The sequence below is a fragment of the Carassius carassius genome, chromosome 2 (genome assembly GCF_963082965.1).
Source record: "Carassius carassius chromosome 2, fCarCar2.1, whole genome shotgun sequence".
In the NCBI taxonomy this organism is placed as follows: domain Eukaryota; kingdom Metazoa; phylum Chordata; class Actinopteri; order Cypriniformes; family Cyprinidae; genus Carassius; species Carassius carassius.
In genome coordinates, this window is record NC_081756.1 from 40,405,066 (window position 1) to 40,431,654 (window position 26,589).

Genomic DNA, 26,589 nt, shown 5'->3' on the forward strand with positions numbered 1-26,589 from the left:
CCCGGATAAGCGGAAGAATATGGATGGATGGATGGATTACTATGTGACCATTAAAAAAAAATATATATATAATCATAATGTGATGCTTATTATTAGTTAGTACAGTAGCTAGGTTTAAATATGGGTTGGATTAAGGGATCCAAAATATTATATCCAAAATATAGATGACATTTTAATGTAAATAATAATAATGACAAAGACCATAACAATTACAACAGTTTTCCAAAAAAAAAAAAAAAAAAAAAACATTAGAATATTCACTTTAAGTAATGTAATGTTTTCTAGTTTATACTGTTATTTGCCATTTTGCAATGAATGATTTCTTCATTTCTTGTGATTTATTATTAGGCAGACAGAAACTAAGTTTACTCCGTTATCTATATACTGTAAACTATAAATACATTAATTCTAAACTTACAGTGAAGAGTTTGTCATAATTCATATTAAATAACTTAGCACTTTGCAAGGCTGTAACAACTGCTGAAACAGTTTCTGGAGGGGACATAATTTATTATTAATCAGTGAAAGCGGTTTTCCTCCAAATTGTTTGTGCAAAAATGGTTTACACCAAAGGATAATGCCATTAAAGCCGGGTGCATCTGTGTTTTTATTAAGGGGGAAATTGCTACAAATACACTGTTTAAGTATCTTATTAAACCTCTGTCGGTATTTCAGCTTCAAAAATGCAAACCATCATTAACATCAGCATTGTTATTACTGTTATATCATTATTATTCATAGTCATGAATGCATAAACACCAACGCTGGTCCTGCAGCCACCAAACAGGTTCTCAGTAAAGTTTCCGGGTCAGGTGTCACAGAGCGGGTGCATTCAAAAACATAATTCTTGAGTACTGAATCCATTACACGTCCATGAGTTTGCCATGTTTCATCCTCAAGCGTCCAGCATTTACTGTTCCAGTAATAAAAAGATGTTACTAGAGTTCTGAACCGCGGTTCTCCATTGAATCCTTGGCCATTCATTAAGTTTCATATAGACATGAAACTTGATGAAAGCCATCCTTAGTTTCCAATGTTCTGGTGGACAGCCGTCAACCAACACAAGAAATGCAGAAGTTCTCTATGTTTGTGACAGTATGCACTGATGTTACAATACAAAAAGAGTGAAAAATATTCATTTTAAGGTCTTTCTAAAAGGTTTTAGAACTGGAGAGCTGTGTTGTACAATATCAAAAGTTTCACTAAAAAAAAATACATCATACTATGCTACAGCTGTGCACATGAATATTGTTTGAGCACTATTATTTAGACATTTAAAAAAAACAACATCATTGAGTAAAAACATTAGGACACTGGGAAACTCGGTTGTCTTTTTCTACTTTCTACTCTTCGATTTCATCTTAATCTTTCAGAGCAAGACCATAAAATACTGACACCATGTAAAACCTCAAAAGAAGCCAATGAAAAACACATTGCCATCAAATACAATGAACACCTTTTCAGTACTTGTTTGGAAACCATTGAAAATTTCTTTCTGCTTAGTTTAAGTCTAACTGATAGCATTTTTTTTTGCCATCATGCTTTTGCTAATAACAATACAATATTACCAGTTTCTGAAAATGTTTGATGTTTTTTGAACCTGACCTACCTTTTTCACACAACAATAACATGACAAATTATCTGCCTTTTGTAAAATACATTTTGCAGTTAGTCACACTAAATAACTGGAACAAAATTCCTACTCAATCATCAAAAGACATTTCAGTTCATTAAAGTGCAATGTTTTTAACATGCTTATTAGCAGAAAAGGTGATTGCACCTTAATCCGAATTTCAACAAACGCTACAAAAAAAAAGTAGCAGTCTTGCCATTTTATGTACAATTGAATCAAAAAAAGATGAAAAAAGTGATCACTTATACTATGAATGTATAAGCCTCTTAACAGGCCTCTTAATAAATACCAACAAGGACATTTCAACATTACCCAGAAGGCCTTAGACAATTATAAATGGCCCTGTATTCAGTACAGATGTACATCAAAAGACAAATGACATCTTAACACTGTGTCCCGATGAGATGTGACAAATTTCCAGAGATGAACTATAATTTGTCTCCCCATACTGAAAGTGAAAATGCAAAAACACAAAAGAAAACAAATTTGATGATTATTCATGCTCTAAATTACTGTAATAATGAGACGACATCTTTGAGATTGTACTCTGAGAGGCAATGCTCATAACTTCCAACTAATTAATTCAATCAAAGACAAAAACTCTGATCTGCATGGAAGATTTATCATGCTATTAGGACACAGTGTTATTTTTAAAGAAATCAATTCAAACACCACTATGGCTTTTAAGAAAACCATACAGGAAAGATCACTCTAAGTGATTACACATTACACTTTCTAAATGATTAGAAACTGACAGCAAGATATTTATGGAAGCAAATGACGTTTCACATCACACAAGTTCGGAGATGTTCCTTTCTTCCAAGTCACGCAGAGTCACTCTCATGCTGGAAACCTTTACCGGTTTGATTCCCGGCCACGGAGTTTCAAATTAGACAATGATTGTGACACGCTCAACCTTGCTAAAGTAACATAATTCACAAAATGGAGATAAAAACAATAGCTCTATTGTGACAGATTAAACAAACACTCATCAACACAGTAATGAATCACGAGCTGAAACATCATCAAAGTTGGTAACTTGAAAAACGTTTTCAACCAGCCCTAATGATCTTCCACTCTTTTGTCAAGATTGGCTCTAAATATATTAAAACCATTACATCTGGCAGAGTTATCAAATCTATATCAAATGCGTAATGATGCACCAGCATCAAGAAATCTGCCAAACTATGCGCACCAGAAACTCAGAAGCTTGGAGCACATCATTGTAGACCTGTAGCATACTCTATGCAGGTACACAAACACTATTTATTCTAGCTATAGTACACAAGCGCAGTTTCACAAGTTGTATTCCAAAACACAACGCATTACAGTAAATCCAATATCACAATATAAATTCTTCTAGAGACAGTTTTCTTTTGTGTCAAGTATGGTCAAGATGCAACAACAGTTTAAAAAGAATCTTTTCTGATAAAAGTCAACATGTTAATAGCTAGCTACTTAATGCATCCAGCTTTATAGCACAGAAATTTCAAGGTTACTATCGCATTCTGAGTACTGTGGTTTGTTAATGCCACAGTTATTACACCCTAATAACACCAACATTCCTGAATACTTCCAAGATAACGTTTGGTTTGACATTTTAATACTTTGTTTGGTTTTAAATACTTTGAGAAAGTAAAACAAAGAATCTTGACTTTGAGCTATGCTTTGGCATTCACATTTGTGTACTTGGGTAGAGTATGTTTTTCTCCTAAATGTCAACACAAGGTGTATCTTAAGACATGGTTAAGTATGTCTGCAAAGTAGGGACATTAGATTCTGATCCCTAATGCCTAACCCTATCACACCAATGCTCCTCTAAATATCACTGTACATAGGTTTAGATTCAACACTTACAAAGTACAGAAACCCCTAAAAGACCAAAGAAATTGAGTCCGGGCTCTGAATGACTTTGTGGCCAAAACAACTACAGCCTGTTGCACTTCCTGTTAGGATGTTCTCAAGTTTCTCCATATCAATGCTGCTTTCAAGTCACGTTGGAATAATTGTATTTAGTGGACATGAATCGTGGCAGAAGCTGGTATTAATTACAACACACTTTAACTGTGAAAGTGAATTCACATTATAATTTTGAATGGGAAATGGTGCTTTTAAAAAGCAGTGTTTGTAATTACAGATTCAACCAGCAGGCTAACTAGGCTATGCTAATAAAACAATCTTTGGCCATATATGGACCATTAAGTGTGTGAACAATTCCTATCATTTTCTGTGGCAGCACAAGAATGAAAAAATATATCCTAAAAAGTTTTAATCAGGAAATGACAGAGAGGGAAAGAAATCAATGCCCAATGGATCCATCTTATTCCGACCAAATCGCTTGAATTCACATTGCATGAAATTAAGATTACAGAACTCATAATTTTTTTCCCCAAAGCACTTGAAGTCAGCACTAGTAAGTGATACAGGTGAACAGTACTAATGGATACATTAAAAGATAAAAATGTTCAGCACAGCTCTAGAAGCTTGTCGTCTTATTGTTAGTGCACCATTTAAAACTCAAAACTTTTTTCCAAAAATATAAATTTTAATCTTATCTGATGCTTCTTAGAAAATATCACTGTAGCAAGTTAAGAGCAGAGTATGCAGTCCTATCGGTCAATGTTCTGTTATTGAACTATAAAAGAACAACGATACTAGAATTTAGACATGTAGAAAACTGTGACAAATGCAATTATTCAAATCAACTCTTGGTTAAAAAAGGGCAGATGGTATTCCGCATTCCATACATGATGACGTGTGATAGTGAGGAGGCTGAAGATCAATCTCTCATTCTCTCTATTGGTATTCTCTAAAGATTAGAGGACAGCCAACCGCAACATAGTTCCCTTTTCAACTTCGATTTAACATGACGCACTGTTTTGAACTGATTCTGCACTGGTTTTCACTTCATCACTGGGGTCTAGTCACATTTGGACAGAAAACAATAGGAAGAACAACAAGAACAAGCATGGTGTTATTTATCTATTCCTTTGTCTGACTCTTTGCATACATCGGTGTTTTGTTGGTTGTAGTTTTGATGGTTACGATAATATTGATGATGATGATGATAGCCAACCAGAAGCTCCTCCCCTTAAATTTCAGGAAGTAACAAGCTTGCTCAGCTCTTATGCAACTGGCAAACAAGCTATAGAGCTACTTCAGGATCTAGCTGGAGTGTAGCTCAGAAATATAGACCAGAAGAGAGGTAGAGTGAGAGGAAAAACAGAGGAACAATGACAATATTTAGCCTAAAACAAGACAGGTGAGAAGATCCTTCACATGGTTGTGGTACAGGATATAAAGTCAGACTCTCAGCTCTCGGACAGTGAGAGGGTCAGTGCTGCCTGCAGTGCTGCCTCCTCATCAATACTGTAGTCCTGCATATGCAGATATAAAAACAGAAAAAGAACACATCCAGATCAGGCTACACTACAAAATTAAAAGAAATGCAATTTTGTTTAAAGAAAATAAAGAACATTTAAAACCATTAGAAAAAATCAGTTGTAAAATACCTTGCAAAGAAATTATTGTATCACCTTTGAGAAAATTGGAAATTAAAAAAAAAAAAAAATCATACATTATAACCTTAGGTAAGCTCAACTCTCGTGTTTGCTACACATGCCAGCTCTTGACTGTCAAGCTACAGATATTGTGATGTGAGAAATCTGTGACGAGTGTAAGGGGAGTTTGCAAAGCTGGTTTGAAAATATGCTTTATTTTTTGTAATTTCACCAGGTGACACTAGAAGCACAGAAATTGCATATTTCACCTTGATACAGGTTCATCTATTGCATATAGAAAGAAATTACTATGTTTTGCGCTGTAACACTAATTTAATTATTAAGTCAATTTCCTTCCCAGATTCTTAATCCCATAACACATATGGATGTTTTTCATTTGTCATGGTTTTATATGAGGGTCCATTATTGCTTGAGAAGGCAAATGCCTATGCAGGAAGGAGAAAGCAAGGTGTTAGAATAAAAAAAGAGAATATATAAACCTAAAGTATGTGCTTTTTGCCTTCTTACCACAAATGTGTCATAGGAGAATTTGTGCCGGTGGAGAAGATGCTGCAGGAAGTTGGAGCTCTTATAGCTAGGGTCACCCCAAGGCATAGCTGAACATACTGGACATACCTTCAAGAATAAAACATAACAAAAGAGTGTTTACCAGTAAGGACCGTGATCAAATCTTGACTTGGTGCTTGATTTAAAAAACTGAAAGAAATGCAGAAAAGCAGACTTGACATTCTGCTAAATATCTCCTTTCTTGTTGCACAGAAGAACAAATATATGTAGGTTTCAGTCTACATTTTCATTTCAGTTTATTGTCCTGATTCTCAGTACAAGATATTCTGTACAAGCCATGCCCTCTCTGCGACAGATGAGTGGTACTTGGCACCCCTGAAACTGTAAGGTAACTGACACTCACCACTTTGTTAGGGTCATTGCGATGGCTCTCCATGCAGTGCTTCACTAGTTCCTGTTGGTCCAAGTTGCGAGCGCCACAGTACGGGCAGACAAATGTGGAGCGGTTTGGAATATTGCTGTTAAAAAAAAGAATTTCACTGTGTCTTAACCAAGTGGTCTGATAAATCAGTATCAGATCTACACTATTATATAATAAGCAGTAGCTCTGGAGCAAAAGAGTCAATAGGGAAAAGATTTGTGTAACAAACTGATTATCAGTGTTCACAGGAAAATTTAAATGTGCAACCAGGGGGTGTATAACATTGTGTGAATAACTTTCAAGTCTACAAGAAATGAGCCAAGAACCTTCTGTTCACATTAGCTGTTTGAGGCATTCCTGACCGCCCAATTTTCAGCAGCTCCTTCCTTTTTTCTACAGGAATTTCAAAAACATTGGTGATATTATTTCCAATAAACCAATTAACCAATAAACCAATAAATCCAATTTCCAATAAGTCCAATAAACAATAAAAAAAAATATTAATATTAAGTAACTTGCTTTTGAGGCTAAATGTGTTCTATTACCCAGCAAACATGAATGCGTTCTACTAAAATGTTTTATTGTTTACAATTATTTTTCTTAGTGCTGTTGTTATTATCTCAGCAAGCTACAAATTCCATTAATTAAGAACAAAGAGAAAAGTCAGCAAAGAAGAACAGGGTGAAATTTCAGCAAAAATATTTAGCACAAGCTTAAAGAAAAACGTATTGTACCATGGTATAACAGTAATACTCACTCTCTCAAGAAAGAAACTCGTAGTCTTGAACACAAATGGAGAAAAACTAACTTGGAAGTTTTTAGAATTGCGTGGAAAAACAGCTATATGTCCAGCTATAGACAGGCTCTAAAAACTGCTAGGGCTGAGCATATCCACAAACTCATAGAAAATAACCAAAACAATCCAAGGTTTTTATTTAGCACAGTGGCTAAATTAACAAATAACCAGATGCCACCTGATTCGTATATTCTATCAACGTTTAATAGTAATGACTTCATGAATTTCTTCACTGATAAAATAGATAACATTAGAAATACAATAATGAATGTAGATTCTACAGTATCTAATACTTTCTAATAGGGGTGTGCATGGATAGTCGAACATTCGAATATTCGTTCTGCTCTAATTATTCGATAAATAAAAATGATATTCGAATTTCGCAAAAAAAAAAAAAAAATTCACAACAACACCTAATTTGGTCACTTTCTGTGATTCTCCACGGCATATTTGAAAAATTTATGCAAGCAAAAATAATTAATGAATGAATAAGGGGCCGTTCACATATCGCGCCTAAAAACGCGTGGAAAACACTAGGCGCGCCGCTTTCTCCTTCTTTCCAAAGCGCTCGGGCAGAAGCGCTCCTGAGGCACAAAAAATCGCATTCAGTAGCTCTGCTACTAAATTTATTTCAAAATGCCAATCCATATACAGCTATGATCAGCTGTTCCTTCATCTTGGCTGAGCAACGTTGTTACGGAAAATGATGAAGCTGAATGTTTAGTTCTTGTCACATGACCTGCGGTGTGCTTGCGGCATTCTGAAAAGTTGAGATGTTTTTATGTGATGCGGTGCGGACGCGCCTGGAAAAAACGGGCGCATCGCACCCACTGATATATAGATCAGTGGTCGCACCGCGTCGCTTCCATTATGAGTCGATTATTATGAGTCACTCAGCCGAGATGAGTGGGAACAGTTCTTGCTGGAGCCATGTATTCCACCAGATGAAGATCCCATTCAGTGGTGAAATGAAAACACGAAGCGCTTCACAAAACTTATTCGCTTAGCACACCGTTATTTGTGAGTCCCGCCAACGTCTGTGCCGTCAGAGCACATTTTCTCCGCGGTCGGCCTTATTGTTAACAGACTAAGAAGCCGACTTTCCCCCGATCATGTTTACATGCCCGTATTTCTTAACAAGAACATGTAAAACAATAGAAAAAAAGCAAAAAAGATTTGCTGACAGTTTCAAAATTAAGTGTAGGCTACGTTCTACAATAGCCTAATTGCTGCAGGCTGCTTTACGTTTTTTCTTTGTTCACTTTTTTGTTTATTTTTGCTTTTAATCTGTACTTTTGTTTGTTTGCACGCATTGTTAAAGGTTTTCAGCTACAAAACACAATGTGTAATGTTCAAGCTTATTGTGTGTAAGCTTGTTCAAAATGATGGAAACAATAAATGTTGCTGAAAAATAACGTCTGTCTCATTAAACTTAATTTAAATAAACAAATATTCGAATATTCGTTTTTTTGTGAGCTCAAATATTCGAATGTGATATTTGCGGAAAACGCCCATCCATACTTTCTAATACAGTTTCATCCATCGCACCCAAAGATAAACTGCAGTGCTTCACAACTATAGGACAGGTAGAGCTAAATAAACTTATCACTGTATCTAAACCAACAACATGTTTATTAGATCCTGTACCCACTAAATTACTGAAAGAGTTTTTACCTGTAGCCGAAGAACCGCTTCTTAATTTTATTAACTCGTTGTTATCTTTAGGTCATGTCCAAAAACAATTTAAGCTGGCGGTTATTAAGCCTCTTATTAAGAAACCAAAACTAGATCCTAGTGATCTGCCAAATTATAGGCCTATTTCAAATCTTCCATGTGTGTCTAAAAGTTTAGAAAAAGTTGCGTCTGCTCAATTGAGCTCCTTCCTGCAAAAAAAAAAAAAAGATCCGTATGAAGAATTTCAGTCAGGTTTCAGGCCCCACCATAGCACAGAAACTGCACTTGTTAAAATTACAAATGACCTGCTTCTTGCGTCAGATCAAGGCTGCATCTCATTGCTAGTTTTACTTGATCTTAGTGCTACATTCGACACCATAGATCATGACATACTCCTAGATAGATTACAAAAATATACAGCTATTCAAGGGCAGGCTCTAACATGGTTTAGATCCTACCTGTCTGATCGGTACCATTTTGTTTATTTAAATGGGGAGTCATCTCATTTATCACCAGTAAAATATGGAGTGCCACAAGGATCCGTCCTAGGTCCCCTTCTATTTTCAATATACATGTTGCCCCTTGGCAATATTATTAGAAAATACGCGATTTGTTTCCACTGTTATGCTGATGAAACTCAGCTATATATCTCAACGAGACCAGATGAAAATTCTAAATTGTCTAAGCTAACAGAGTGTGTTAAAAATTTAAAAGATTGGATGACCAATAATTTTCTCCTATTAAATTCGGAAAAGACAGAGATATTAAATATTGGACCAAAAGATTACAATTTGCAACTATACGGATGTACTTCATCTACTATAAAAAATCTGGGTGTTATATTGGATAGCAACTTGTCTTTTGAAAACCATATTTCCCATGTTACAAAAACTGCATTCTTCCATCTTAGAAACATTGCCAAGCTACGAAACATGTTACCTGTTTCTGATGCAGAAAAGCTAGTTCATGCATTCATGACCTCTAGTCTGGACTATTGTAATGCACTTCTAGGTGGTTGTCCTGCATTTTCAATAAACAAGCTACAGGTAGTCCAGAATGCAGCAGCCAGAGTCCTTACCAGGTCAAGAAAATATGATCATATTACCCCAATTTTACAGTCTCTGTACTGGCTACCTATTAAGTTCCGTATTAGTTACAAATGATCATTACTTACTTATAAGGCACTAAATGGTTAAGCTCCTGTGTACCTAACTAGCCTTATACCACGTTACAATCCATCACGCTCCCTAAGGTCACAAAATGCTGGACTTTTGGTAGTTCCTAGGATAGCAAAGTCCACTAAAGGAGGTAGAGCTTTCTCACATTTGGCTCCCAAACTCTGGAATAGCCTTCCTGATAATGTTCGGGGTTCAGAGAGACTCTCTCTGTTTAAATCTAAATAAAAACGCATCTCTTTTGCCAAGCATTTGAATAATGTATCTCTTAAATTGTGACTGCAGTTGCATCTGATCAAATGCAAATGTCATATGCACACTACGGACAGTCACCACTTATAAGCTACTACTAAATATTGTAGAAACTTAATTTTCTCTAAAGTTGCTTTGTAATGATTTGTATCGTAAAAAGCGCTATACAAATAAACTTGAATTGAATTGAACAAGCCTTATCCAATCAAATTCAAGATGTTTCAAGAGTGTGACACACTTTGAGTCCAATGTTTTGTGGGAGTCTAAGATTATGGGTAATGTAACACTTCAATGGACTTTTAGTTTTAATTAAATTGAAGTCAATATTTACATAATTACATAAATCACATAAATAGTTTGAAATAAAAAAATACAATGATTTAAACATAATAATATATATGTTTACAAATAATGTCTTGAAAGTGTTTGACCAGAGATAATTTCTTTCAGGGAAGACAGATTTTTGACTTTTTTCAAATTTTGCCATGCAGCTTGAATACCCTGATGGTCTGGCAAAGACATTTGCTTGCTCAGTGGGAGACTTTCCATATTTGACTTGCAAAGCCCTATCAGCAAACAGCATGAAAAAGACTTCAACAGACTGAGACATAACTAGATTAATAGATGAGGCTTGGGCAGACAGGCATAGGGTTTCTTAAGGTCTCTATTACTGTCACCATGACCAGATACGGTTCTGTATCTCCATGGTGCCAAGTAAGTACCACAGAGGACAAAGTCTGTGCAGCTGTGCCCAAAATCTTAATGCCACTTCATTAAACAGTATTTAAAGTACAAGTCAGAATCAAATGCCCATTCTGTCTACCAAGATTCCTCCAACTGATCCGTTTTTTAATGAAGTTTATGATATCACACAATATATAAAAATGGTGTCTGATACAAGGTTGAAGGAAGCAAATATAATGATGCCACTACTTTCTAATTAGAACTAGAGAAATAAGGATTGTTTTCATCATAGTCATGTAACATGTAATCAAAATTCACCAATAAGATTTGCTTCAGAAAACGTGATCAAAATGTAATAACATGTTCTACCTCTGAAACGACCTCCCTTTTCCACTGATGTCAACAAGCCTTCTTATTTTTTTACTTTTCCCATCCAACCCACCTATAATAGAGACACTTTTCTTAAACAAACCCATTTCCAAAACATAAAATCTAGTCTGCAAAAGTAATCTCAATATATATATATATATATATATATATATATATATATATATATGTATATATACTCTCAAGGCATGTCAGCTCGCACATCATTAAAATAATAAGTGTGATATTATCGTAGACAGTACATCACACAGGCCAAGTCCTGGCCAACTTTTTTTTTTTTTTTTGTAATCCACAAATTCATTGGAGAATGGAAGCAAAATTGGTTGTGAGTGTGTTATTTAATGCTGAATTTAAATATTTTCTTAGCTGAAGACCTCTAAAGCCCACTTGAGTTTGTTCTAGATCATCAGACATGACATGTCTCGGAAAGCATCAGTCTGAAGCAGTTTTCTCACCTCCATACAAAACGCCTATCTGATAAACCACTGACTCACTGAGAAAGAAATGTGTCAGTGTCATGGACGCGCTATTGAACAAGGTCTCTGTGTTTACTAAAGTAACGTTTGTAGAATGGCATAAAGGTCTGCATTAGTAACATGGTTCTACGATAATTGTGTGATGCTACCACAAAGAGTATGATAAACATCCATGATGCAAGACTTTTGCAGACAGACACACTGGGGGAATACATCAACATGTTCTGCTTTGAAGAGTTAATTAATTCTTATCCTCCTCTCGCTCTTCCTGTGCTTCAAAGGAAGAGTGAAGCACGACAGAGTCGCACACACATAAGTCAACTGATTGGACAAAACTTTCTGTCTGTCTTCAACTGTCAGAAATCAGTTTGACATCTCTAGATCTAAGTATACCTACACCGTTAGGGTGTGGGTCTAAATAGTATCTGTAAATATGAAGCCTGTGTCCTGGATCCATATTTTAAAGCTCTTTGCTGCATTTGAACTGTTATCCCAAAGTGCTTCAGAGAAGCATGAGTCATAAGGCAGCATTTGACTGAGAGAGACGTGTGGGATTGGTTGCTCTTTAATGTAGGGAGAAAGAGAAAATATTCTAAAATGCTGTGTCCAAACCAGGCGCAATGCAACAAGTTTCCATTGACGTCATTTTATTGTTTTCCTGACTGAAACTGTCCTAATTGCCTGTGATGATGCTGCATCATGGAATATTTTCAATGAGATTTCAGAATTTTTTTATAAAATTTAGTGTTGGCAGATTCACCTATAATAATATGTGGAGGGAAAAGGAATTTAAAAACTAATAATTTACTCAGTGCTCAGTTACTCAGTGATTTGATTTGGATAAAAAAAAGAACTAAGGAAAAAGAAACAATAAATGTTTGTATTGTGAAGCCTTAGTACCATATAATACCAGTTTAAAGTAGTAATATTTTGAGTATAAAGTCAAAATTCAGAGAATAAAATCATAGCAGTAACTTTAAAGTTATAATATTAATTATTTTGAGAAAAAAAAAATCATCACATTATTACAAGATTCAATGTGATTATCACAATGAACGGAATGCCATTCCAGCAGCATGGATGTGGAGTTTTAAAAGTTAAATCTTTGCAGTAAAGTTAGTTCCATTTTGGCTGGATATTCAACTTCCTAGACGGTCTGGAAGTGGGAGTCTTACAAAGTTAACACTAGCAAAAATAAGACGCCTCTTAAATGCCATCCTTTCATAAGAGACGGTGTGAAAGTTACAGAAGAAAAAAATTGCAAAATGTCTATGGTGTCCAACGTTTAATTCTTCACAGGTATTTAATATACAAAAAAACATTAAAAATAAATATTCTAATAGTTAAAGTAGGCTCCTACTCTATTAACGGACTCATTTTTAAGAACAATAAAACAAATGTTGGTAAAATGATAGCAGCATTCCTTTTGTGTGTATTTCTGACTTTTAAATTCATTCCAGAGAGACAAAGCCTAGTGGCCTACACAGCTAAGAAGGCCACTAGTCACACTAGCAAGCAACATTCACAAGAGCAAAAACAAAACAAAAATTTGATGATGAGAAAATTGGTGGTAATTGATGAAGAGGAAAATAAGGTTATTTTCCATGATTGTCAACCTGACCTCAAATGATCCCTGGAGTGATGCTTACCTGGGAATGGGTTGAGAGGTGGGGACCACAGGCATGAACTTTGGGCAATTGGCCATCTGTTCCTGAACCTTTGTGCAAGATGAAATATGCGACCGCATTTTGACCAGGGTGACCTTGGATATTAAAATAAAACAAAGTGAGTGATTAAATGCTTTTTCGGATATTATCTTTCATGTAGTGTGTAATATAGCAGTTTATGAATGAAAAAGGTCTGCAGAAATCAAAGTGCATGACAAATTGAGTAATACTTTCTCAAAAGAAAGAACTGATCACCTGTAAATGTTTATCAGTAATTGAAAACTTAATTTTGTTGCAAACCTAATTTTGTGACAAATCTGCATAATGCCTGCCTTTGGTCTTTATGTGTACTTTGTCCCGCCCCAAAACTCTGTGGTTGTAGCTTAGGCCTGGAAGAGTTAAGTTTGTGTTGTTGCAATGTCTAGAAGACATTAGAGCATTGTTTTCGGCACCACGAAAGTAAAACCATGATGCATGTGTTCATAAAGGATAAGGATGTAAAGAGACAGTGGTTGATATTTATTTTAACCCAGACAACACAGCAGTATAGCTCCAACTGTTCGTGGTGGTCCCATCATTTACAGATGGTCTGTCATTCTTACTACCTGGAGTACAAATGTGGAGCGAGATTTTGGTTTACAAACTGTAACGTTACATCACTAATTTATAGTAGTGCTCGGCTAATGTATGTACCATCAATGTTTGGGTATTTACTATTCAGCAGTCATTACTGGAGGTGATGCTGCAATGCATATTAGAAAATGTACTTTGTACTGTTTTATTTTTACCTTGCACACATGCAATCCTATTTCAAAATTAGGTATCTTTAAAATAGCATAATAGGGACACTTTAATACAAATAACACCTTAATTAGGCTTTACTGTAAACTGTGTAAATGTGAACCTTGCTGGTCATGTTTTTAAATCCAGCAGTCATGTTTTGCTGACTTTATGAAACTAAAATATCTGAAACACTTGCTGTGTCAAATCACACAAACACAAAACAGTGAGCACTTACACAATAAAAGTGTTCAGTGGTCTTTCTAAACTCACAATGGCAAATCAGGACATCTCAGTGTGTCAGATTGTAGTTGCTGGGCTGTTCTTGTTTTGCTTTAAATGTAATTTAACATTAAACGGTCACTGCAGTTTATAATGGCTCCTGCGGGAGAGTCAGGATGTTGTGCTATAGTGTCCCTGAATCAGGTTTTAGTGTAAATGCCTTAATGACAGATGCACTGTTTTTTATTTGTCTAAGCACAAGGACTAACCTTTTTGCTGCACCCTCTACATGGTGCCTTATATGAAGAGAGCTGCTTCTCCACACCGGAGGATTTGTCCACTTTCTTTGGATCGAAAGGCATACGGCAGAGTGGACAGAGAGGCGATGTCACCTGCAAACATGGCTGTAGACAGTCCCCACAGAAACTGTGAACACACACAGACACAAACATATTACAGATAACATGTAATGTGGTATCACATGGTTGGTAGATTTAACTTAAAGTTCTCTCTTATTATCTGTTTACAATATTCAGAATTTATCACAATTATGTATCTGTTTTAAAAAGGGATTCATAATTTGGACCAAACAGTCATTTTTGTCGAATCGTTTCAAAATATCCTATAGACAGCATCTAAGCGGGGAAAAAAGGCTCATACGAGTAGGGTTTAAGTGTGGTGAAGGGAATATTTTGTATTTTTTTTATTAATCATAGCTAACACTCCACCACTTCCTTGCAGGCTTAACATTTTTCTTTTCCTTGCAGGCCTACCATTTGTATGTTTTTGAGAACAAAATGTATCAACACTTTAGTTAGTGTGTTGCAATAATGGATATGGACAAGACTGCTAGACTAGTCTGTCTGAATATAGACCCTTTGTGACTACGACCACGTGACGACGCCATGGCGGACGGCAGAATCACCGGAAGCACAAGCTAAATAGTAGTAGACGAGCGGGAAGTTTCAATCAGTTTAAAATAAATAACACTAAATTTTATGGCTTCTTCAATTGAACAAGCTGTCGTACCGTTATCGGTCGAGGTAGGGCATCTGGTAGGTGCTCACAAAGAACGGTATTTGGAGAAATTGGAGATCGCAGGATTGGATACTGATCCTTATACCTCCGTTTTCACGGACCTCATTAAATCGCCGAGTCTACCCGACTTCATTCCACACGATCTGTACCACTATGTGGTAAACGGGGTATCCCCATACACTGGTGCTGATCTCAAAGCTTCTAAAAGTCTGGATGCTTACCAGTTCTGTGTAGCTGGCTGGGATACAGGTACGCGATGCTATGCTCACGGCACGGGGAAGTACCTCATAATGGCAAAGGTAAGATGTCAATCTAGGGTTTATTTCGTATTAATATCTATTCTTTATTTAACTGAAGAATTTTATAACACGTAGCCTATGTTTTTAGAGGACATGGTCGTTCTTGGCTACCCACTTAAGTTACCGTTGTTCACTGGGTGTGCCAATGCAACTTTCTAATTCAGTTGATCTATAACTTTTTATACCAAGTACCACCTCAGAAAATATTTGGCTGTCCAAGTACCACCATAATGACCAATATTAAAATACAGTAGCGGTGTAGGCCTAACTATTCAGCTAACGTTACTGCTCTGCAGTTAAAAAACGACTCAGTTTTATTCCTAATAAGAATATGTATTGTTGTCAGCCACTTTAACATTTTAAATACACAGTTTGAACATTAACACTGCACTGTGCTAACATACAAGTAAAAAAAATAACCATTTTATTACACGAATGAACATGAACATGAACTTGTACTCGTTTGGCTTGCCGTCCGTCCTACAGCATAGCTCTTCTGCCGTCTGTCATGGTGTTCAGAATTCGCGTGAGTAGAGTGTGACGTCATGTGCAAAGGGTCTACAAAAATAAACGTAACCCATCTTGAGTAGCAAGCTGAAGTAATCAAAAAAACAAATGTGTTATGTCAGTAACAGAGAGGAGGTTTGCACATAAGAAGAACCAATTATATTAGAGAAAAATTTATCAAAAGAATTGCGTCATCTTTGCCATGCAACTATGCTCTATAAATTGTTGTATTCTTTTTGTTGGGGGATTCTCTGTGATTGGTATCAGATCCTCCTGGCCATGATTAAAGGGGCTATAAAAGGGTCATATAATGCTTTTTTTTAAGGTCATTATGTTTTGTATATGGTGTAATAGAATATGTTGATATGCTTTAATGTTAAAAAATAGGGATGCATGATCATGATTTTTCATGGCCGATACCGATTTTTTACAAGCAAACTGGCCGATTCAGATACCGATTTTCTTATTTATTTATTTATTTTTTTCTTGAAGCAACAAACAAGAAAGAAGGAAAGAATGCATAAACGATATTTATTTGGCATTTAATAGGCCAAACTGGCTTTTGGCTATTGAAAACAATAACCGTAACCATCTGAAATTAACTGCAGTAACCTACAGTAGCCTACATTCAATAAAAACATAGATGATACAGACATCAGCATTTAGCTTTTGTTTTTGAATTGGGTTGAAACTACAGAGAACTGGCTTTAAATTAAAAGATTAACTGTAACCATGTGAAATTAAAGGCAATAACTGCATAGTTCTACAATCCAAACAACACAATCAACACACATTCAATAAGATGTTTCTTAATCAGCATTCAGTATTTTAGTTTTTAAATTTGGTTTTAAATTAAAAAAGGTATTTACCAGTGATACTAAAAGTATGCTATAAATACATTATTCCAAAATGTTAAAATCAAATAATGTTGGTTCGAATAAAACAAGGATGCAAAGTGTTTCATTCATCCAATTAGAAAAAAAATAGGGTAATGATTCACATCTATATTTTTTTTTTTTACTTGAGCCAATGAAAAATAAATAACTATTGTCTCAAGTTAAAAAATATAGATGTGAGTCATTACCCCAAATATTTTTAATTGGATGAATGAAACACTTTTTTTCATTGTGCTACAGCAGGTGATTTTAAAATCAAATTAAGATGTAACGGATATGCAGATCATCGATTCATGGGTTCTGAACTAATGAATCACAGTTCGTTGAATCTAAAACAATGCAAACCCAAAGCTTGTAGATTTTGAATTCAGGCATATGAACCCAACTTTTTCTAAGCTAAATGCCTGGCCTGGCGCCAGCCTGGCTGGATTTAAATTATTTACGTCACTGGACAAGACATTCCAAAGTCATGTGAGCCTCAAAGGAGAAACGAAACACCCACATTCCTAAACACACACACACAAACTTTTCTTTACGCTCTTTATGTAAGTCCTTAATAATATGTATTTTGAATATGTTTGTGCATTGCATAAAATGGTTAATCCTTGTTATGTGAGGATTATAAATTGCTGACTTGTAAATTGGAAATGTTTCTCCTAATTTTAATGTTCTCAAATAGAATCATGAGTTGTAACCCTACTCCTGACCAGCTCATAAAACTTTATGATCCCACTGGGAAACAGGACAGGAAAAAGCCAGCTCACTGGCATCTTCTCTCAATGTATTCTAAATGTATTAAGTATTGCTTTTTGGTGCATTAGATGTTTTCCATAATAAAAAATTGGAGTATCTACAATATTATTGTGTGTTCATCTTTAAATGTGTGTAATTCTGCATATGAATGTAACGTCGTGTTTCTATCAGTTATATATGTAATTTTTGGTATCTTTGGAATTGTCATGTTGTGACCCAACTATCCACCTATATGAAAGGTGTGTAAAATGTATTAATCTGGAATTACGAACTTGCTGAAATATCACTGCTGAAATCGTATAAGCCAGAACTTATTAGAGTGGGTGTTTCCCCAGAGACAAAGGAACTTTTTCCCGCTTCAGATCGCGGACGTTCATTGGTTGTTCACGCGAACAGAGGCGTGAACCAGTCGAGCTATAAGGACTGACCTAGGAAGTTCCTCTCTCTCTAACGCTCTTTTCGTCTCCTCTTGTCCCTGTCTGGTCCCTCTCAGCACGGCGGCTGAGAGAACAGCCGTTCTCATGGCTCCTTCGGGAGCTTTCATCTCCGTTGTTTTCGTTTCTTTTCCTTACTAAGTTTATTCACCTATTCTCCTCTCCACACGAGGAAGACGAATTCTGAAACATTGCTTTGTTGGACCTTTCAAATACCGCGCGATTCCGCAGCAGCCCGGAAGACACGAAAGAACACGCCTAGCTACAGGATCACGCTGCTCACACGCACGCTGGTCTGGCGAGTCACAAAGAGACACATGCAAGCATCATTCTCTATGGAGATTTAAATGCTGCTTATAGTTTGTCTATTACCTTTTCAAGGTGATTTGATTCGTTGTTGTCTTGAAAGGGTTACTGTCTGTGAGTTTGCATAACTTGAGCGTAACTGTGATCACGCCTAATTCTCTCACCTCTCTCTCTCATTCACTCTCAATCATTCTCTCTCTCTCTCCCTCATTTGGATTCCATTATGTCTTGTACAAAGTTTACTGTCTGTATTGTCATACGCGTATTTACCCTGTGTGATTTGTAGTTTGATGTATTATTAGTTCAATTATTAAAAACCAATATATATTCATGATTGCCTCTAAGCGCTCACTTCACGAGTCAATGAAATGTCTGATCTTTAGCTACAAGCTCTTTACTTTTTAGTAACCGAAATTTCATAATGATAGGATAATGTTTTCATGGCCAGAGAATATTTTTCCTTGAATTATAAGAAGTGATAACTTTATTGAATGTTGATAAGTTAATCTTACGACCGTTTGCTGGACAAACCACTGTTTGATTTGCGGTAATTTACAGTAAGAGATATCACTATAATTGATAAGAAGAATGGAATATTGACATATTAATGAGTAAATTACAGTGCCCTGTAATGAGTTATTGATATATACAATTGACCTATTTTTCATCTTCAATAAATTGAATGTAACTGTCATATGAGATATATATATTAATCATATTCCTGATTAATCATTAAAATTCCCTATATATCATTTGAGTTAATTATAATGTACAACCCAGTGCGGCTACAAAGAGGATTTAATTTTAAGGTAAAATATAAATAATTATCCTAAACAGAACTGACGTTTACTTCTGGCTTTTCAAACGCAAGTTCTACTTTACAAAAAAAAAGTAAAAGAAAAAAAAAAAGCAAGCATTTCCGTTTTGTCACAATTTAGTCTGTTTCGTTTCTCATCCAACACGCGAGAAGTTGAGCTGAACATCCCTTCACTGTCTCAGCTTGTGCAGGTGTGGACAGGTACAGTACACTCGTGCAGCTTCAGTGAGCAGGAGGGACTCTTATTTTGTGCAGTCGGCTGTTCGCTTCCTGTTATCTGTGCCTCAGACACGTAGCTCTGCACTTCCAGTGCTGAACGGCTGCCCCGGTCCTGCGCACAGATTTCGAAATACTTCCACACAAATGACATGATAGTGAATGATTACAATGTAGTCTGTGCACGCGGGCGCACTTCCAGAAAAATCAGCCGAAAAAAGACCAAAAAACTATTTATGGCCGGTCAACTGGTGCATCCCTATTAAAAACACATAATTTTTACTGTACATTATTGTAGGTCCTCTATGACCCGCCTCTCTCAAACGCGTTGTTTTCTACAAAGTTCCTCTTTCCAACAAGCACAGTCTGCTCTGATTGGTCAACTGACCCAGTGCATTGTGATTGGCCTAACTCCGCAAGCACCCACAAGCCGTTTTAGGGGGGTGTGGTAGAGTCTTAACTTTTATAAAGAATATCTTTGGTTTTGAGACTTTAGTCTTTGCATCTTCAGGGATCTTATCTATTCGCAATCAGCTTGTAACACTCCAAAGAGAAAGAAAAAATTTAAAATCGCATCATATGACTTTAAATCATATTCAAATGTATTGTCTAGAGAGTCTCTCTGTTACTGCTGCTAAAATCATTAATTTGAAATAAAATTTCTCATCTCGTGAAATAAGACTAATTATAAAGATTTCGGAACTATTACGTGACACTAAAGAATAAAATAATAGCTGCTGAAAATTTTGCTTTGCCATCGTAGAGAAAAATTACATTTTAAAATATATTAAAAAAAGAATACTGTAATAATATTTCACAATATCACTGTTTTTACCTTATTTCTTTATCAATTTTACGCAGCCTTGATGAGCATAAGAGACTTCTTTCAAAACATAAAAAAACAATTATTAATTTGACATGCCTTTACAATCAAAATGTAAAAACTTTCATTCTTCAACCTCTTACCTTTATCCATCTCATATAGTGAACATACTGACCACTTTTCATGATGTAATGCAGAATATTAAGTTGCAGACAGCCCCTTTCTTCTTTGTTTCATATGGAAAAACATCCCATTACAGAAGTTTTAAAAAGTTGCAAACGCTGTTTCATGATGACATTAGAATTGCTAATAAAACATATGAATGCTCTCATGATTAGTTGTAATCGTTTATGCCATTTTTATGATCATGACAATTATCATATAACATATGGATACCAGCTTTCTGGTAACAGTAAGATAATTGATTGGATTCCAACAAAAAGCTAATTATCCCCACTGTGTCTTTGAGTAAGGCACTTACTTTAAGGTTTCTCCAGAAGGACTTGCTCCTGTAATAAGTGTACTATAAGTGGCACTGGATAAAAGTGTCCACTAAATGTTTAGTAACAGCACAAGCCTCTGAGGAGAACAACGATTTTGAACCACTGAACTCTGGCTGGTAGGCAACGGGCCTTGAATAGCTGAACAAATGCTGATGTATCAGACTATCAGGCATTTAGCCATCACCTTTCAAGCTGGCGTGACTCAGCCCGGGGTCCAAATCCATGGCAGCATCAGCAAAAAATGGTCAGTAAACTTGCGGTGGCAGCTTTGTCACTTTCTGACAGATGAGGCAAGAGTTTATGGGACTGTAAAAGCAATGAATCATTCAGAGTTTTTCTGCCAGGCTTAAGCCACGTTTTATGGTACTGTTGAATCCAGGGCCAGGGGCCAAACAAGAGCCACTCCATCACTGTCTACACGGAAATGCAGCACTGACTGACTCACGAGGGAACTGGAAGTGAAGGTCAGTTGCTAAGCGAAGCGTTGCATCTGCAAAATTCCTCAAAATTCAATGAGCCATGACATGCTGTAATTAAATAACTCTGCATTCTGCCCTCTAGAGCTCTGGTCAAATAAGCATTCGCCATTTCTTTTTTTTTTTTTTTTATAACTGCATTACTGAAATAAACAAATGTAAAGTTTAAAACATCAAAGCTGTATATATATAATTTGGCTTTTCTAACATGGCGGATGGCTTACATAAAGCCGCCCATAGAAGTAGCTTCTAATGAGGCATCTATATACTGTGTGTGCGTTTACAGTATATGTAGTACTTAAGTATTCCATTATGAACACAGATGATTTCTCTAAAAGTCAACAAACTGGAGTCAACTACGACCATTATAAGACATCAAAAGATTCATCAGCAGCCATTCAATTACTGCAATACTTACTATAAAACCTAATATAAAAAGGGTTATTGAATTGCCAAAATAAAGCATGTGTAAAGCAGGAGAATCAAACACTGCACAGCGCTCTCTGTATATGATTGGAGATGTTGTCACGTCATGCGATGTTGCAGTGATACACTGTCATTAAAATTTACATTCTACATTTTTAATTTTACGCACATTATAATTGCTCACAAATCTACAGCCTAACTTTTGGAAAAAAATCTAGTTTTCTTGCATACCGTGTGTATTTATTGTGTTCAAATCTTGATTTATTTAGAATGTTACGAGTTGTGGAGGAATTTGGGAGAAGCAAAGAAAGTCTCGGAACAAATAAGAAAACAACACAGCAGAAGGACTGACAGGCTTCATTCCCATTAGCAAGTCCAAAAAAGGATTTACAGTAAAATTTAGTACACTATTCCACACATCCTCCTCATGTATTCATGTTCACAATCTGACTTACTAGTTGCTGAACTACTGCAGAATATAGGTATAAATGTTTTTTTGATTGGTCCAGAAGGGTTACATGTAAAAATAAGCGGGGCAGAATAATTTTTGGCTCTCAATTATTGCACACTGCATTTACATTTTTCACCACATATTTACAACTGGTAGAAAAAAAAGGAAAAGAAAAAAGAAGAAGAGTGGCACCCTCTGTCCCTCCAGTTACAATCATTACATGGTCCACCTGCCTGCCGAAGCCACGTGGTAAATTTTAATATAGGTCCTAAAAAAGTCCAGAAACTCTATAAAAAATAAATAAATAAAATAAAATGTGTTTCAGAATGCTGAAAAAATTACGAACAATGTTTAAAGAAGATAAAAATTTTGGTGTTGCACTGCACCTCCTGCTCCTACAGGATATCATGCTGTATAAATGTCATACTGCACTCAAACAGGCTACACTTAAAAATACTGTTATTTCTTTAGATGAATAAAATACGAATACGGCTCACCTCAGGGAAAAATATAGTAAGTGAGAGTAATGACAGTAAGTGGAGCGGTATTTGTTCTGGGAGCAGCTCTGCAGTCTACCTCCTGCTGCTGTGGCCCTTAAAGGCTACGGTGGTCCATTGTTCTCTATGAAAATATGGATTTCAATATTTTGTCAGCAGTGTTACATTTTCTTTTGAAGGAAGCTCCTGTTTTGCAGTCGAAAGATGACAAGATGATGTAATTTGTTGTGCTATGTTACGGTCATTCACCTGAACAAAAAATAAATGATGCAACCACTTCTACTATGTCATATCAGAGTATTTATTAATTTACCTTTTAAAGTGTTCTCAGATTCTTACTGTTGTTTTGATGTAGGCTACTGTATCAACAATATACTATGATAATGACATTTTTGTTTTGGAGATGATATGCTAAATATGTGACAATTACAATGTTTGCTCATGTTTCTCACAGTGTAAGCTAAATAACTCATTGGTTCACACTGAAGCCTCTGAAAATAAATCTTTATTGTTTATCCTTTTAATCTTTTATTTAAAAAAACAACAACCTTTTATTCAATCATTTTTGCCAAGATAACAGCTCTGAGTCTTGCCCATAATGCCTGGATAGGTTGGAGATCACCTGACAAGAGATCATAAACCTTTTCCATACAGAATCTCCCCAGATCTTTCGAATTCCAAGGTCTATATTCATGCAGTTTCCACAAATTTTCTATAGTTGTCTGCTAGAAATCTTATAATGGCCAGTCGTTGGATTTTCCATCAGAGATAGTCAGGTTTAGATTTTTTATCAGTTGCTATTTGATAGAATCCATGATGAAATCTATCTGGACCTCTGGAAGACAAATAGGCCCACAAAATTAAAGTATACAGCAGTAGATTTCATTGTGCACATGAGGTGCTTTATTTTTTAGTACTGTGGGAAGTCGTGGCCTAGTGGTTAGATAGTTTGACTCCTAACCTTAGGGTTGTCGGTTTGAATCTCGGGCTGGCAATACCACGACTTAGGTGCCCTTGAGCAAGGCATCGAACCCCCAACTGCTCCCGGGCACTGCGGCATAAATGGCTGCACACTGCTCCGGGTGTGTGTTCACAGTGGGTTTGTGTGTTTTCTGCTGTGTATGTGCACTTTGGATGGGTTAAATGCAGAGCACGAATTCTGAGTATGGGTCACCATACTTGGCTAAATGTCACGTCACTTTCACTGTTGTGTGCACCAAAACCTTGAGTGTTTGCTGCCAAAAATATATTAAAAAAATTAGTTTCATCTGACCATAGAACCCAGTCCTGTTTGAATTTCCAGTAGTGTCTGGCAAATTAATATGCTGGAGTTTGTTTTTGGATGAAACATTTTCTTTTCTTGATTTTTCTTAAAATCCTCCTAAACAACACGTGGTGATGTAGGTGCTATTTGATTCTCTCTCTGGAAATGGGAATTTTCAATGCATTCAATATTTTCTTAAAGCCACTTTCTGTTTTGTTAAGCTCAACCATCTTTTGTTGCACATCAGAACTATATTATTTGGTTTTAGTCCATGATTAAGGGAATTTGGCCTTTGTTTTCCCTCATATTTAGATTCCTGTGAAACAGGAAATCATAGCTGGACAATTGAATGTTCATAATGCCCATGTGCTAAAAATTGTAAATATAATGGGAATATACTTCAGATATATTTTACTCCTAGTTATTTCTAGAGGTGTCAATAATTGTATAAGAGACCTTGCAAAGCCTTTAAAAAAATCTATACTTCCATTCATTGTTCTCTCTCATTCATCATCTCACTGCTGTCTCTTCCTCACCTTAAGTGCCCCCTCAATCATTCTCAACACAACAGGATTCATGTGTTGGCATCTCATTTAACTGTGGTGAATAATTCAATAGCTCCAGAGAAAGCACCATGTGTTGTGCTTGAATTTGTGACTGAACCAGGAACGTTAAGATCTAAACTCCACCAGCCATCTGAAGCACTTAACTTTAAAAACAAGTTTTCTGAAGACTTGACAATAAGGACAATATAACCAACAAAATACAACAAGACAATACAACGAATTAGGCGCCGTTAGATGGACGAATAGATCTCGCCTGTGGTTGAGCCTACATCGCTGTCTCAGGATGTTCAAACAGAGAAATGATGTGATAGTGCCAAAGAGCCATATAGTGTTAACATAAGTTATTTACTTAGGAGTCTCTGCATAAAAACCCATGATATAATGAATTATTTTCATCTCTGAAACACTGCCCTTCTATTAAATTCATGAACTAACAAAATAGCAAAAATATTTATTTATTTCTGCACCTCTGGTAGGATAGCTTCTGTAAATTTAATTTGGCAAGCACAAACACAAAACTTCTGGACAATACACATACAGTCTTAATTGTATCAAATTATATCAAATATTCTGCAACTGAATAAATTCACTTCTTGTCATGTGTCTTGTCATAAGTTGTGAGTGGGCTGGCCAAATCTAGCCCCGCCCCTGCATTAATTGCATTAAATATTTGGATGCGTTAAACTGAAAAAATGAATCGTCTGCGTTAACTCACTAATTTTGACACCAATAATATACTTACACATACATTGTATAAATATTATTAATATTAATTCTGTATATGTGACCCTGGACCACAAAACCAGTCTTAAGTGTCAAATTTTCAAAATTGAGATTTATATATCATCTGAAAGCCGAATAAATATGTTTTCCATTGATTTATGGTTTGTTTTGATTGGACAAATATTTGGGTGAGATACAACTATTTTAAAATATGGAATCTGAGTGTGCAAAAAATCTAAATACTGAGAAAATCATCTTTGAATTTGTCCAAATTAATTCTTAGCAAAGCATATTACAAATCAAAAATTAAGTTTTTATATATTTACAGTAGGAAATTTACAAAATATCTTCATGGAACATGGAACATCTTTACTTAATTTCCTTATGATTTTTGGCATAAAAGTAAAATCTATAATTTTGACATATACTGTACACTGTTTTTTTGGCTATTGCTACATATATACCCCAGCGACTTAAACTGGTTTTGTGGTCCAGGGTCACACACATACACACACACATACATACATACATACACATATATATATAAAAATCACAAATGTATATAATCACCGCGCCACCGGCGGTTGTTGTTGTTCCATTAACGTAGTGGTAAGAATCTGCCACCGTAACAGCCGTCCTGTCCCTCATATATATATATATATATATATATATATATATATTATTATTTATTTATTTTTTTTAAATGGCACAGTTTTTTTTACATATCTGAAAGTTCACTCTCAACATCAGTCCGTCAAGCATTATAATATGATATTCAAGTATTATTTAATGACAGAACTTTAGTATTTAGAATTAAAACTTGATAACCATTTATGCAAATTAGTCATTTTAACTGAATTTAGGACTTTTTGGTCATTCAGTGTTTCTGAATTACTTAACATGGAGTTCTCATGTCGAGTGCCACCGAGCTGCTGCTGGGCTGCGGATCTGATGTCTCACGGTATGTCTGAATAAGACTTTGCTGCATACTGGAGTGCTATTGTATGTAACACCACGTAGCATCATGTCAGAAAGTGAATAATGATTGGTCATTTTACTGTCTGTCAGGTGCTGGATTCACATCGGAGTGGTTTGTCTTAAAGAGGAAGCATAAATGTACGATATGGTATCATACTCCATTTGGAAAAACATCGGCTACATAAAAAAAAGACTTATCGGCTGAGATATACGTATAAAAGATTTTTAAAAATTCCAAATATCGATATATCTGTCCACTATCTGTCAAAGATGTGTTTTATTGCAACCCTAAAAGCACTGAGCCACAGCAGGTGTGAATGACTGAGTTTGTGTGAGAGGTAATATTTGTAAATCACAAATCATAATCGAGATTACTGCTTTTCAGCAAATCAGTTATGACTAATGGATGAGGACTAATGGA

The 26,589-nt window shown here is 35.7% G+C and overlaps 1 protein-coding gene across 1 annotated transcript in view; it reads right to left on the bottom strand.

Annotated features, from left to right (window-relative positions):
- Positions 1-588: 588 nt before the first annotated feature.
- The window catches only part of LOC132109862 (E3 ubiquitin-protein ligase RNF166), a 29,046-nt gene continuing 3,045 nt past the window's right edge, over positions 589-26,589 (bottom strand). Inside the window, exons 2-7 of the mRNA XM_059516257.1 lie at positions 14,465-14,621; positions 13,176-13,288; positions 6,065-6,179; positions 5,662-5,769; positions 2,229-5,010; positions 589-2,178 (exon numbers count right to left, since the gene is read on the bottom strand). Of these exons, the coding sequence (XP_059372240.1) occupies positions 4,945-5,010; positions 5,662-5,769; positions 6,065-6,179; positions 13,176-13,288; positions 14,465-14,621 (559 nt within the window). The 3' untranslated portion in view covers positions 589-2,178; positions 2,229-4,944. The remainder of the gene's footprint in view (positions 2,179-2,228; positions 5,011-5,661; positions 5,770-6,064; positions 6,180-13,175; positions 13,289-14,464; positions 14,622-26,589) is intronic.